This window comes from Mercurialis annua, linkage group LG1-X (assembly GCF_937616625.2).
Source record: "Mercurialis annua linkage group LG1-X, ddMerAnnu1.2, whole genome shotgun sequence".
NCBI classification, from domain to species: Eukaryota; Viridiplantae; Streptophyta; class Magnoliopsida; order Malpighiales; family Euphorbiaceae; genus Mercurialis; species Mercurialis annua.
This window is the reverse complement of record NC_065570.1, coordinates 65564198-65578922: the sequence shown is the minus strand read 5'-3', so window position 1 is coordinate 65578922 and position 14725 is coordinate 65564198. Positions and strand designations below refer to the sequence as shown.

Here is a 14725-nt window from a genome sequence, read left to right as displayed (position 1 = left end):
AATTAACATAAAAACATTACATGAATAAGTTTACGAGACGATCACATAAAAATATGATATTAATAATTTTACGATATGGGAACATAAAATCTAACATAAATAATTTTACGAGACATTAATATAAAAATATTACATAACTAATTTTTACAAGACGATAATCTAAAAGTAAAACATAGTATAAATTAATTTAATGTTATTTTTAGTAATCTTAATATAAATTAAGTTTTAAATAATATAAGTTTTTATAATAAAAAATATTTAATAATAATTTATTTTATAAATATAATAATACTATATGTATTAATTGGAATAATGTGCAACAAAAATAAATTTATGGGTGTAATTGATAAAATATTAAAATTGAAACAAAATATTCTTTCTAATATATTAAAAGATGACTCATTAAAAGAGTCATTAAAAAAATTTAGTGGCTTTTTTGCATCTTTTTAAATTATGAGGGTATAGGTGATTTTTAGTCCAAATGTTGGACAAATATGATTTTTTTATCAAATTGATATTAGCATATACTACCTGTTTTAAAATATCAGATTAGAAATAATTGAATACTAATATGGTAATATTCACTCTAATCAACTTAGATATGCATGGATTATGGGACAATATATAAATGCGCACATCACTTTACCGCATATGCCTTATTAGATACTATTGTTAATTAAGAAATTAATTTAATAATTTATCTAGTCAAACTTTTGAATTCTTTTTAGAAGCTTGATCAATGTTGCTTAAATTGAACGGAGTGGGAGATTAAGGGTACTTTGTCCTGACTGCTCCATTAATTAATTATGAAGCAGCATATTATACAACTTGAATATTAACTAATCGCTAAAGGCCAAATTTTATAAAAAGGTCAAACCTTTTATAAAAAATTTATGAAATTTCTGATTTTTTAATTTTGTCGATTTTGAACAAAAACATATTATTTTGTCTTAATTTTGTCCAACTTTCAATTGGAAATCAATTTTGCTGATGTGGCGCTTACGTGGCGTGCCACACAATGTGCCACCATGGCAATTATTAAGTTAAAGTACAAATAATTCCTTAATGTTTAAAAAATTAACCAATTTCATACTTATAAATTTTTTTAGTACATTTTATAAATCAAAACTCAATTAAACTAATTAAATACGTTGAATTCCAATTAAGTCAACCGGACTAATTAATTTCATTAACAAATTAAAGTCGTTAAATTTAATTTGTCAATTAATAAAACCTACCTAAATATAATAAAACTTCGATTAAATAAAACAAAATAAATTTAAATAAAAATTTAATAATTTTTTTTTTTAAAAAAACAATTGAACCCAGTTGAACTGGATTCATCTTTTCCGATGAACCCAGTTCAACTGGGTTTCATCTGTTCTTCCCATCATTTATTCTTCCCATAATAGGAAGAACCACTGTCTTCTCATTTGGGAAGAACGCATCGTTGTGTAACTATGTTCTTCGCAAGTAGGAAGAACATGATGAACCCACTGGATTTAATTTTTATTTTTATTTTAAAAAAAATATTAAATTAATTAAATTTTTAATTAAACGATGCCGGTAGTAGAAGTCGGAGGAGTACGATAAAAATATTAAAAAATGATTGAATTAAAATTAGGCTTAATGGCGTAAAAAATCATAAACTTTAGTGTGTTTTGCAAATTTAACATAAACTTTCAATTTTGGCAAATTAATACACAAACTTTTGATTTTTTGCAATTTTAGCACCGATCAATTTTCCTTCAAAAAAATAGAGAAAAATGCTGATGTGGACGCCGGAATAGTGGTTATTCCGGTGTACACATCAGCATTTTTTTCACGAAAAATTGATCGGTGCTAAAATTGCCAAAAATTAAAAGTTTGTGTATTAATTTGCCAAAATTGAAAGTTTATGTTAAATTTGTAAAACACGCTAAAGTTTGTGATTTTTTACGCAATTAAGCCTTAAAATTATTTAGATTTGATTGAGTAATTTTTTAATTAAATTTTAATAGCTAAGTTGAAATGATTTAAAATTTGAGGGTGTAAATATTATTTTAATTTTTGTTAGGAATTTATTTGCATTTTAACCTAATAATTACCATGGTGGCATATTGTGTGGCACGCCATGTAGACGCCACATCAGCAAAATTGATTGTAAATTGAAGGTTGGACAAAATTGAGACAAAATAATCCGTTTTTGGCCAAAGTCGACGAAATTGAAAGGTCAGGATTTTTGTAAAATTTTTGTGATTGGCCTTTTTATGACATTTGGCCATTTTTGAATCGATATGCAAATTTATTTTAGGTAGGGATTTTCGCACTCCACTTTTAGTTGAAAATCACTCTATAACCCTTTGTTAAAGCTATTTATATTTGATCTTTTAGTATTATATAAATATTTTTCCTAATCACAACATTAATTTTTCTGCTCAAACCCTGATAGAATTTTAAAACAAAAATTGCAGCTGTATGTTAAACATGACAATCAAATTTATATATATATATATATATATATATATAAAAAAAAAAATCTGAAAAGGAGAAACATGCTCTTCTTCTAGAAATTTTTTTTAAAAAAACAATTCGGAAAATTATTGACCTGATAAAATTCTACTTTTTTTCCATTCGAATCGGGTTATAGTCGATTTTCGACTGAATTAATGGGAGGAACACAACAGTTCTTCCCCCATCTGGGAAAAACATGATGAACCCACTAGGTTTAATTTTTATTTTTATTTAAAAAAAATTATTTAATTAAATTTCTAATTAAATGGTGCCGGTAGTAGAATTCGGAGGAGTACGATAAAAATATTAAAAAACGATTGAATTAAAATTATTTAGATTTGATTGAGTTATTTTCTAATTAAATTTTAATAGCTAAGTTGAAATGATTTAAAGTTTAACGGTGTAAATATTATTTTAATTTTTTTTAGGAATTTATTTGCTTTTAACCTAATAATTAACATGGTGGCATATTGTGTGGCACGCCATGTAAACGCCACATTAGCAAAATTGTTTGTCTATTGAGGGTTGCATAAAATTGAGACAAAATAATCCGTTTTTGGCCAAAATCAACGAAATTAAAATGTCAGGACTTTTGGGAAACTTTTATGAAAAGTTTGGCTTTTTTACGATATTTGCCCATTTTTGAATTGATACGTAAATTTATTTTGGATAGGGATTTTCGCACTCCACTTTTAGTTGAAAATGACTCTATAACCCTTTATTAAAACTATTTATATTTGATCTTTTAGTATTATATAAATATTTTTCCTAATCACAACATTATTTTTTTTGCTCAAACTCCAATAGAATTTTAAAACAAAAATTGCAGCTGTATGTTAAACATGACAATCAAATTTTTTTATATATAAAATCTGTAAAGGATAAATGTGCTCTTCCTCCAGGAAATTTTTTTTGAAAAAATAATTTAAAAAAATATTGACCGGATAAAAATTCTATTTTTTTTCATTCGAATCAGGTTATAGTCGACTTTTGACTGCATTAAATTCAATTGTTAATGTTAATATAATAAAGATAATAAGATTATTTGAAATTCATAGGTTATAGGAGTTATTTCAATTCCTCAACTTTGTATGTGTTGAAATTAACTTGGATTTAACTCAAATCCAAATCCAACAAATTTAACAATCCAAACAAAAAAATTGGCTCAAATTCAAATCCACCTTTATCCAAACGCAACCTTAAAGAATGCTTTAACTTTATTTCTCATGTGGCGAACTTGACACGTTACATATTATTGTTAATTTTTCAATGAAATATGTTATTTTAGGATGCACCTTTGAGTATGATTAATAATAATAATCATAATAGTAATATTTATATTTATATTCACTAGTATTATTATTATTATTATCTCAATGAAAGATGTTATTTTAGGTTGCACTTTTTGAATATGATTAGTAAAATAGTAATGTTAATATTCACTTTATTATTATTATCATTATTACATAAAAGTAACTTAAAATATCTCATCTAATAATACAATAGATAACGTCCATCTAACCTAGAAATTATTAAAAATATCAAGCGTTGTTTTCAAGTTAGGCAAGACTATTTTAAAAAAAAAAATTATTCGAATGAATGTGAAATTTAAATTAATTTTAATAAAATTTAAAATTTAGTCATTCATCTTTTTGGTAAGAATAAATAATTTTTTTATGTTGATTACTCTTTTATAATAGAGTATAGTTTATGATAATATATATAATAACATCTCATAATTTTAAAATAATTATAAAATTTATAAAACAGCATAAATTCAGATGGTGGTGAATTTTCCAATAATAGAACAAATATTATTACCTCTCTCTCTAAACTTTTCTCTCTCAACTCTCTTCTTCTCCTTTCACAAACTCTCATAGCCTCCTTGTTGGGAGGTGGATTTTCGCCAATTTTTAGTCAAAAATCAACTCCTCACACTCAAATTTTCTTATAAATCGCATAAAATAAATAATTCCATCATATAAATAAATTTATTGTTTTATTTCACTTTTGGTTTATCTACTCTTCATGAATTTATCTTTTTATGGAATATCTTCTTCTTCAAAGGTGGAGTTTTTGTAAGAAATCGTCTATTTATAAGGTTAACTTACAAATTTAGATTTTTTTCAACTTGGTTATTAATCATTATATTTTAGATTTATGCCTTTTCTTGTTGCAGTTATTTAGATTCGTAATTTTAACTAAATTTAATTTTCAGATCTGGTTATTTTGGTGTTTCATAAATGTATTTGGGTGACTTTTCGTGATTAGTTTAACCCTATTCCATATGTAATTTTACAGTTCTCATCATTCTTTCTAGGAAAAAGGATCATTTATGCCCCTAAAGTTTGACTTCAGGATCAAATAAGCCTTCAACGTTTGAAAAAGTTCAAATATACCCCTGACGTCTTAAAATATTGACAATCAAGCCCTCTCTGGTTGTCCAAATCAGAGGCCTTATTGTTTATTTTTAAAGATATTAGGGCATATTTAAACCTTTCTAAATATTGAGTGCTTACTTGATCCTAAAACCAAACCTTAGAGGTATAAATAATTTTTTTCTATTTCTTTCTATAATAATTTACTCAATGTGTTGAGAAATTGTTCATGTAAATTTTATTATTATTAATGGAAGTTCCAGCCTTTGACAAAAAATTTTTTCCAGTAAACCAAAAAAAAGAAGGAAAAAGAGATGTAAGTGTAATACGAATAAGTCCCTAATCGGATAAAAAAAGAAGCAAGGCATGAAATTTGGCAGGATGGATCAAATTGAGAAATTTCCTCTCAAAGTGCTTAAAATAAATATTGATTGGTCGTAGAAGAAGAAAGCGACCAAAATTGTGCTAAAGATGCGAAGAGCAGATTCCAAGTGAAGAATATTCTGTAAAATATCCGAATTAGTTTGTTGGGGGAAGGGGCATATGTATATGTTTATTCCACCTGTCACCTTAATTATTATCGGCAAAAAGTATCTAAACTTTTCTAAATCTGCAAGTTTCGTACCTGAATTGATACTTATTTTAGATTATTAACTTAATTTAATAAAAACATTGGGATAATTCTCAAAATATCCTACTTTTAATAATTACAGCGATATCTACTTTTTGTAAATAATTATATCTCATACCTTTTCTATTTTTCAAATTGCCCTTCTAATTTCAAAAATCCATTTCTGGTGTTTTTTATTTTTCTTTTGGTGTTTTTATAGTGTATTTAAAGTGTATTTATGTTGAACAACCGCTGGTTAAAAAAAATATTTTTATAAATATATCAATAAGTATTTTTATTTATTAGAAATATAATTAGCAATTCATGTTGTAATTACTTTCTGAAAGTAGGATTGTTTGAGGATAATCCCAAAAATATATCAATAAGTATTTTTATTTATTTTTCGATCATCTGACTATTAATTAAATCAAAAGTAAATTTTAAAATTGTTGATTGTTACTTTAATACACTTATATCATTTATAAAAAAAATTAGTAAATATATTTTATTTTGTTTTTTTTAACACATCGATGATCGAAAATTATTTAAACTTTAATTCGATAAATCTTAATAAAGGTAAAACTAATTTTATAAAAATTTTAAATTTTGAATAATAGGTTTAAAATAACCAGACATTATGTATTCATTATCCATCTCATATTAACATATGATCAAATTTCATGTATCCTTGCTGATTTGTTAACTTCCTCTTTTTAGTAACGGTAGGAAAAAAAGATTTTTTTGATATTATAGAAATGATTTTAATTTGATCGATTCAAAATCAAATAAATATTTATAACAAATGTAAAAATGTATTTTTTTTTAATTTATCAAACTCAAAATTATACATCAATAGATGGATATTTGTTTTACAAGAACTAATATTAAAGATAAATTGGAATGCAATTTAATAAATCAAATACTAGAAAAGATTGAAGTATCAAATAAAATCTAACTCTCAGTTTACTTGAAAGGAAAAAAAAATATTTAAAATGAAATTTTGACAATACATAAAATGTCAAAAAAATTGTTTGGTGTGAATTTCTGGTGCATTATTTATAGTTTTAAAATTTTATCTTTACGAGTGTTTAATTTTTGAATCGAAAACTCACGCTTAAAAAAAATCTCCATTAATCAAAAATCTTCAATACGCAAGTCCAAGCAGACAATTTTTTTTTTATCGAACTGACGATCTACCGCTCAAAAATAACACAAAAAGTACACCAAAACAAATAAAACATCGCTGTAACATAATAATTTTGAGAAAAAAAACTAATAAACACTTACATAATCACACGCACATAAATATACATATACGAAGGAAGAAAAATGATTTCCAAATAAAAGCTAAAAATACTAGTTTTAATCTTAAAAATCAATCTTTTGTTGAGAGAATTATTTTTAGAATAAAAAACAAGGAGATTTGAGAATAAAAATAATAATATAGTGACTTGATTATTTGGATGTAGTCATTATTTAATGACTTAATCCAAAAATATCTTTTTTTATTATTATTATTATTATTATTATTTATGGCTCCACTTTTGAAAATTTTCAACTTTACTTTATTTTTCAATTTTAGCTATAGTTATTTATTTAAATTGAAATGAAAAAAAATCTAAATAGACTTTTCATATCGCTTCATGGTTAAATTTTTATGATAAATATATAAATTGGAATAATATAAAATTATATAAAATACATATTTGAATTTTTTTTTTACTCCAATTTGTATTAATAGTTATAATGACCTGAAAATTAAAAAATAAATTAAAAATATAAAATTATAAACAAAAAGTTAAAATATAAAATATTTTTAGATAATTAAACTTTATTTGAATATCTTCAATCATCCTCATTTCATAGCTTCAAAAAACATTGTTTAACTAAAAAATAATAATAAAAAACAAATCAAAATAAATCAAATAAATAAAAGAAGACAACGGATTTTGTCGCCTATAACTTGGTGGCAGTGAAACTGAAAGGACTCACATTTTTGTTTCTTTTTATTTATCTATGTATACATAACTATTGTTAATTAATGGCCTAATGTGTTAAAAAACCCTGATTTTATAACTCTTTTCCAATCCTACTCTGACATTGAAAATTTGTCAATTTTACTCTATTTCGCATTTTATCGTTTCGATTGTACTCAATTTTTTTAATTTTTGTCAATTTTTTTAGTTAAATGATGAAATCATTCAATTAATCATATTTAAAGACAAAATTAAATTCATTTCCATTCAAAAAAATACAAATAAGTCCTTTATTTTTAAAAACTAACTAAAAACCATAATCAAATTAAAACTAATTTAAATTCTTAATTAATTCAACTAAATCTAAATAAACTTTAAACATGTACAATTAACATATGCTATACATGGAGAACGTTATTAGATTTTTTCAAATTAAAAAAGACGCCAATTTAATATTTCAGGGTACAATTGAAACGATAAAATACGAAATAGAGTAAAATTGACAAATTTTTAACGTCAGGGTAGGATCGAAAAGTGGCTATAAGGTCAGGATTTTTTAAAGTATTAGGCCTTAATATTTTCATTATTAAAGTGTTATTTTCTGTTTTATCTATACTATAATAATAGATATTATAAAAAATATACTATTACGTTTTAAATAGTTAATTAAGTTTTATATAAAGTTAAAATAATAAACTTTTCAAAATTAAAGAGGTGTGTTGATGTGTTTTTTTATGCATTTATTTTTGTTTGTTGATATAAAACTACATAAGAAAAGAAGCATGTATTATATGCAACACTACCATTGTAGCTGTTATTTTATTATATGCAACACTACCATCTAAAAAAAACTAAGCAATAAATTGTATGGACATGTTTGATGTAAAATATAAGAACTAAAAATATAACTTTGTAGATATATTAAATGTGTTAAAAAAGCTAATTAATAAGTGTCATGTTAATGGTTGTCGGAGTTTTCTACAATTAAGGTTGTAGAAAATTTTATTTTTATTTATGTATGCTAATTTTATGATACAGATAATTTAATGAATACATAAATCAATATTAATTATTTTTATCAATTAAGTATAAAATGTAAATTATATAAGGAACTACTACAATCAGTCCGATAATTATATTTATTTAAATGCCTCATGTTTTCTAAATATCAAAAGAAAAATTAAAGATTTAAAAGAAAGCACACATAAATATAAAAGCACAGTCTAATTTATTTATTTAATGTCAAAAAGGAATAAAACCAAAGATATCCCCTTCATATGAATTAATGTGAAATAAAAAAATGGATATTCCCAATACTAACCTTGGAATATTCTTCTCTTACCGTTATATCACCCCTCACAATGTCCTCTTTCCCTTTATTCTTCTTAAAAATTTAATTTTCTCTTCCACTTTCCCTCAGTTTCTCACCTTCCAAACACACACTCTACAAGTTTTATTATCATCATGAAGTTTGGCAAGAGCCTTAGCAACCAGATCGAGGAAACATTACCTGAATGGAGAGACAAGTTTCTCTCTTACAAAGAACTTAAAAAGCGATTGAAGCTTATCGAGCCGAACAAAGATAGACCTAACAAACGCCAGAAACTCGACGCTCCCGCCGGTGAGTCCTTCGACGGTTTTTCCGGCAACACTGGAGACAACAATAGCGACGGTCCGATGACTGAAGAAGAAATCTATTTTATTAAACTATTAGAAGATGAGTTAGAGAAGTTTAATACTTTCTTTGTTGAACAAGAGGAAGAGTATATCATCAGATTAAAGGTACGTTTTTTTTTTCTTTTCTTCTGTTTGCTTTCCGAGAAAATTGTTTTCCATTAGGCAGTAAAATGGACTTTAGTGGTAGTGAAACGGTGTCGTTATGGTAGATCTGGTGAAAAGAGTACAGTAACGGGCAGTTAAGGCCGTTAGTTGGATTTGCTTTTTGGTCAACTGCCAGTGATAATATGACAGCTGTAGCTATATTATTATATTGTGACAACTGGCACGTCATTACGACTCTTTTTATTCAGGCAGTAGAATTATTCTTTGGAATATTCCATGATTCCCTGCTGCTAAAACACACACCATATGTGACGTCTTTTCGACTTTCGTTTTCTTTAAATCATACTAAACGGTGTCGTTCGGAAATAGTGGAGGAAATTGAGCTCTAAGAGTAAGACTAGCATGAAACGACCTCGTTCAGAATGATAAAAGAATATGCAAGACAATATCTAAAGCCTGAATTTTGAATCCTTTATTGTAAATCATTGATGCAGGAATTGCAAGATAGAGTAGCAAAGGCAAAGGATTGCAATGAGGAGATGATAAAAATTAGAAAAGAAATTGTTGATTTTCATGGAGAAATGGTTTTACTTGAGAATTATAGCTCCCTTAATTACACAGGTAACTGATTTTATTTTCTTGATATGCCTATATCAGAATTAAGGCAATTTAAATTCATTATAAGTAATATGCTGAAGTATTTTTAACAGGACTGGTAAAAATTCTGAAGAAGTATGACAAAAGAACGGGTGCTTTAATTCGGTTACCCTTCATTCAAAAAGTTTTGCAACAGCCCTTTTTCACGACAGATTTGCTTTACAAACTTGTGAAAGAATGCGAAATTATGCTGGACCGCCTTTTTCCTGTAATCGATCTGCCATCTTCCGTTGAAGTTGCTGACGGGGACGAAGCGTGTGATCCTTCGACTTCTGATACGACTACTACTATTATTACTGCGGAGAACGACGGATTGTATATGAAGAGCACCATTTCAGCATTAAGAGTATTGAAGGAAATACGGAGTGGAAGTTCTACGGTTAGTGTGTTTTCGTTGCCTCCGTTGCAGATTAGCGGGTTGGAGGATGCTTGGAAGAAGGTTCCGATTCTGGAACAGGAAGCCAAGTAGTAATAATAGTTTGAGATAAAGAAATAGAAGCAAGCAGAACAGAGAAGATCCCACTTGAATTTGTATCAATTGCTGTTGTTTTTTATGGCTTTTGTTGGGTTACTGTCCGGTGCATGATTTATGCATGCTTAGATACTAACACAGATGTAAAATGTTTAAATTACTGGAATTAATAGTATTATATAAGCACAACAAGATTTAAAATATTATTTGATTTTAAACGTTCTGTTGAGTAGCAGTTGTTTGATTTTTCAATTCTAAAAAGATTGTCCTGAAATTTAAAAACTCTGCTGTTAGAAACAGAGGACGACGGCCAAGCAGGCTAAGGGTTTCGTTCATTCGCGCCTGTTCGTATTGCATGATCATTTTTCCATTTGCAGGTCAATATGGTGCGATTGTATGTCCAACGTTTTAATGTACTTTTTTTTAATAGAGGTATGACCTAATTATGTTAGTGGTTAGTAGTTAAATTTTTATTTTTTAAATCGGTTTTAAGCCCGTGGTTCTACTGAGACTCGAAGTGAGACCCCAAGAATGCATTGAAACGCTATAGCCACTTGGGCTACGCTGCACCGGCAACACTTTAATGTACTTGGAATTATGTTATCTGGTTTGAAAAATGAGTTAAGTGAATCTACAAAACTAAAATTGAATTGATTGCAAGAATGAAAATGTGAAGGCTGCAAACCTAAACATAAACAAAGGAATAAAAAAAGGAAAAATTTACATAAGTATTATGTGATTTTGGCTTCCACACTTTAGGGATATCGTATTCTTTTCAGGTTTAATCATTCAAAATATTCTATCTTTTTTATTTATTTTAGGCTTAATGTCTTAAAAAACCCTAACCTTTCATCTCCTTTTCAATCCTACTCTGACGTTGTAAATCTGTCAATTTTACCCTATTTTGCATTTTTTTTTCATTTCAATTGTACCCTAAAACATAAAATTGACCTTTTTTTATTTAGCAATTTTTTTTCTAAATTGACCCTTTTGTATTAGATTAACTTTTTATATTAAATTTGACCATTTTAAAAAAAAAATTATTGAACTTTTGTCAAATAAATAAAGGTCAATTTTATGCTTTATGGTACAATTGAAATGAAAAAAATGCAAACTGGGGTAAAATTGACAATTTTTCAACGCCAGGGTAGGATTGAAAAGGGGATGAAAGGTCGGGGTTTTTTAAGGCATTAAGCCTTTATTTTATTTATGGCTCCATCTTTTTAAATTTTAGTTCATTTTTTAATTTTTAATTTCAATTATAATCATTTTTTCAAATTAGAGTGAAAAAAATTAAAATATGTTTTTTTATATTGATTCATTTTTTTCCAATTTACATCGTTATTATAAAAATTAAAAACATGAATCCATATGAAAGGTATGTTTGAACTTTTTTCCACTACAATTTAAACAAATGGATTGAAACTGAAAATTGATAAATTGGCTAAAATTGAGAATTTCAAAAAGGCCTAATGGCAAAAAAAACCCAAACCTTTACGACTTGTTGCAATTATATCCAAACCTTTTAATTTTTGCAATAATATCCAAATTGCATTATTTTGTTGCAACAATACCAAATTGTATTTTTTGTAGCAATAATAGTCAAATTGATGACTAGACTTGTTGTTTTTAATTAAGATATTAAGCTATGATTATGTTTTGATGTATAATAATATAGTAAAAGTCCCAAAAAATGATAAAAAAACTCAAAAAAATTCACATAAAAAGTGCAATTTGGATATTATTGCAACAAAATAATGCAATTTGGATATTATTGCAAAAATTAAAAGGTTTGAATATAATTGCAACAAGTCGTAAAGGTTTGGGTTTTTTTTGCCATTAAGCCTTTCAAAAAATGGAGCCATAAACAAAAAAATCAAAGTATTAAAATATTTTTAGATGATTTATCCTTTTTTCAATTAAAGTTGAAAACGATTGATAGACCAATGAGATGCAGCTCAAATGGTATAAGCGCTGAATAGCAAAATGCTAGGTCGTGGGTTCGATTTCTCCCACAAGCGCTCCCCCCTTCCCCAATTATATATATAAAAAAGAACGATTGATAGGACACACTTGGGTTAAATGCACTTTAGGCCACTGAATTTTTAATTTATTCCAACAAGATACTAAACATTAACTATTTTTGTTTGATTTTTCAGAAAAAACAATTTTTATTTGAAATCCGGCACTCGAACTTTCATTAAATCAAATTTTCATCAACGTTGTTCAACAAAATTTGAAAGAAAGGAGGAGAACAATTTCTGACAACCTAATAAAGAACGAGAAGCCTTAGTAAGACGATGCTATTTTCTAGTGATTGTTATAAAAAGAACGAATGTACCAATATAATATGTGGTTGAGTCGTGGTCCTGACTATTTTTTTAATAAGTTTCACAACTTTGTCCAGTGGCATAAGACCGTCTATCAACTACGTCGTCCGAAGAATAAAACAGTCAGTATAATTGACATCGCACTATGTAAACTAATTAATAACACCCTTATGTAATAGACATCGGAGCAAGAGTTCAGCATTTTATTTAGCTCATCTTTTCTGCATTAGCTTTTAGTTTATCATCGCGTTTCGTCGTCAACAAAATTACTGATGGACTCAAGACACGAAAATGAAGCCTACAGAATTTAAGAGGAATTATTTTATTTTTAAACATTGATTTCCAAGTCACTATTTTTTATTGATCTTCAGAAAGTCCGTGAAACCCAATAATAGAGTCACAATTTCAATCACTCAAATTTATTTTACCACGTCCATATCAAGTTCTTTTTCTCTAAATAGACGCATATCGAGTTTTATTCCTCCAAATTTATTTCACCACGTCCATATCAAGTTCAATTTTTTAAATGCAGGAATATAGTCTAATTTTAATTAATTTAATTGGGAAAGTAGAACTTAGCTAGATTTTGCTCGAAAAGTTATTTTTCTAGTCAAAGGAAAGTCAATCCCTCAACTTTCCGGAAAATAGATTGACAAAAATGAACCAAGTAAGAAAAAATGTTATTTTCCGGAAAGTTAAACTTCCTTAATGAACTAACGCCCAATCAAGTGACGTCTAACATCAGGTTACCTAGCCTGGCCTATATTTCAATTTTCAACAGGATATTAATTGCCTGGTAAGGAAAAAAATATGTACCGCCCTAGATTACTAGGTACCGCCTACCTTTTTATCTAAATACCTTTTTACCTTTTCCTAATTCTAAAACTCACATTTAAATTCTATCAACTCACATTCAAACACAGATTGCATCTCACCATATGGTGGAACGTTAAATTGAGAAAACGTCCCACCATATGATGGGACACAATCTGGATGCGTCCCACCTAAAAAATTCGTTAAATTTTTTTTCCTCGGCCAATTTTTCGAAATCTTGATACTCATTTCCGACGAATTGGATTCGTAATCAGCCATTACAGTTTCAGGACTGGAATGAAGTTGAGATTTTTTTTATATTTTAGTTAAAAGGGCACGGAGGTAATTTGTAAAGGCGGTACCTAATAAATAAGGGCAGTCTCTAATAAATATGGACGATATATAATAAAATCTAAAATAATTAAGAATAAATATTAATAGTTACCGAACCTATAAAGTGGTTATCGAATTAACAAAAAATTAAAATAATTATGTAATTATGAATTTCACAACAGGAGGTCACCCATATATTTCAAACTAAATTTTGTTAATTTGGACGTGATAAAAATATGGCTTAGTTACATAAAAAAATTTCACTTTAAACTTTTTTTTCGTTTATATCCTCATTTAAAAAAAATTATTTGTATTTATTTTTGGATTTTTAATTTTTATCCCTACCCTAAGTCATTAAATTGTACTCTTTTTATTTAAAAAAAATTTTAAAATAATTTTTCATTTTTAACCTATATACTAATTAGACGTTAATATTATTAATAATATAAAAACACCAATTTCTTTTAAAAAAATAAAAATAATAGTAAATTTTTATTACTACAAAGAAGTTCTCCCCAGAGCCGCCGCTGCTCTATCTCATCGGAGAAGGAGGAGCGGCTACTACTTCTCCACGGAAATGGAGCTGCTGCTGCTCCTTCTCCGATGAGAAGGAGCAGCGGGGCTCCTCGCTTGGTTTTGGGGAGAATTTTTTTATTTTTTTAAATTAAAAAAATTAATTAATTAATAAGATATATATGAACATTTTTTAAGTTGAAGGATTTGTTTGTATTTTTTTAAAATAGAAAAAAGCATGATAAATCCCTCAATTTAGTTGTTTTTAATGATTTCATCCTTTAATTTATTAAATTGTCTATTATATCCTTATGTTGGGTAGGAATGCAAATTAAAAACCCAAAAATGGGTGCAAATGGTTTTGTTTT

The 14725-nt window shown here is 26.9% G+C and overlaps 1 protein-coding gene across 1 annotated transcript; it reads left to right on the top strand.

The window, feature by feature from the left end:
- The first annotated feature begins 8817 nt into the window (after positions 1-8817).
- LOC126665905 (SPX domain-containing protein 1-like) lies at positions 8818-10586 on the top strand. The gene is made up of 3 exons (XM_050358841.2): positions 8818-9239; positions 9734-9860; positions 9950-10586. The coding sequence occupies exons 1-3, from the start codon at positions 8922-8924 to the stop codon at positions 10363-10365; spliced, it is 861 nt and encodes a 286-aa protein (XP_050214798.1). The 5' UTR covers positions 8818-8921; the 3' UTR covers positions 10366-10586.
- The last annotated feature ends 4139 nt before the right edge of the window (positions 10587-14725 follow it).

Excerpts from the sequence above, each read along its gene's own strand:
- LOC126665905 (XM_050358841.2), top strand. The coding sequence starts at position 8,922 with ATGAAGTTTGGCAAGAGCCTTAGCAACCAGATCGAGGAAACATTACCT. Across the intron at positions 9,240-9,733 it reads AGTATATCATCAGATTAAAG|GAATTGCAAGATAGAGTAGC; the intron begins GTACGTTTTTTT and ends TCATTGATGCAG. Across the intron at positions 9,861-9,949 it reads TAGCTCCCTTAATTACACAG|GACTGGTAAAAATTCTGAAG; the intron begins GTAACTGATTTT and ends TATTTTTAACAG.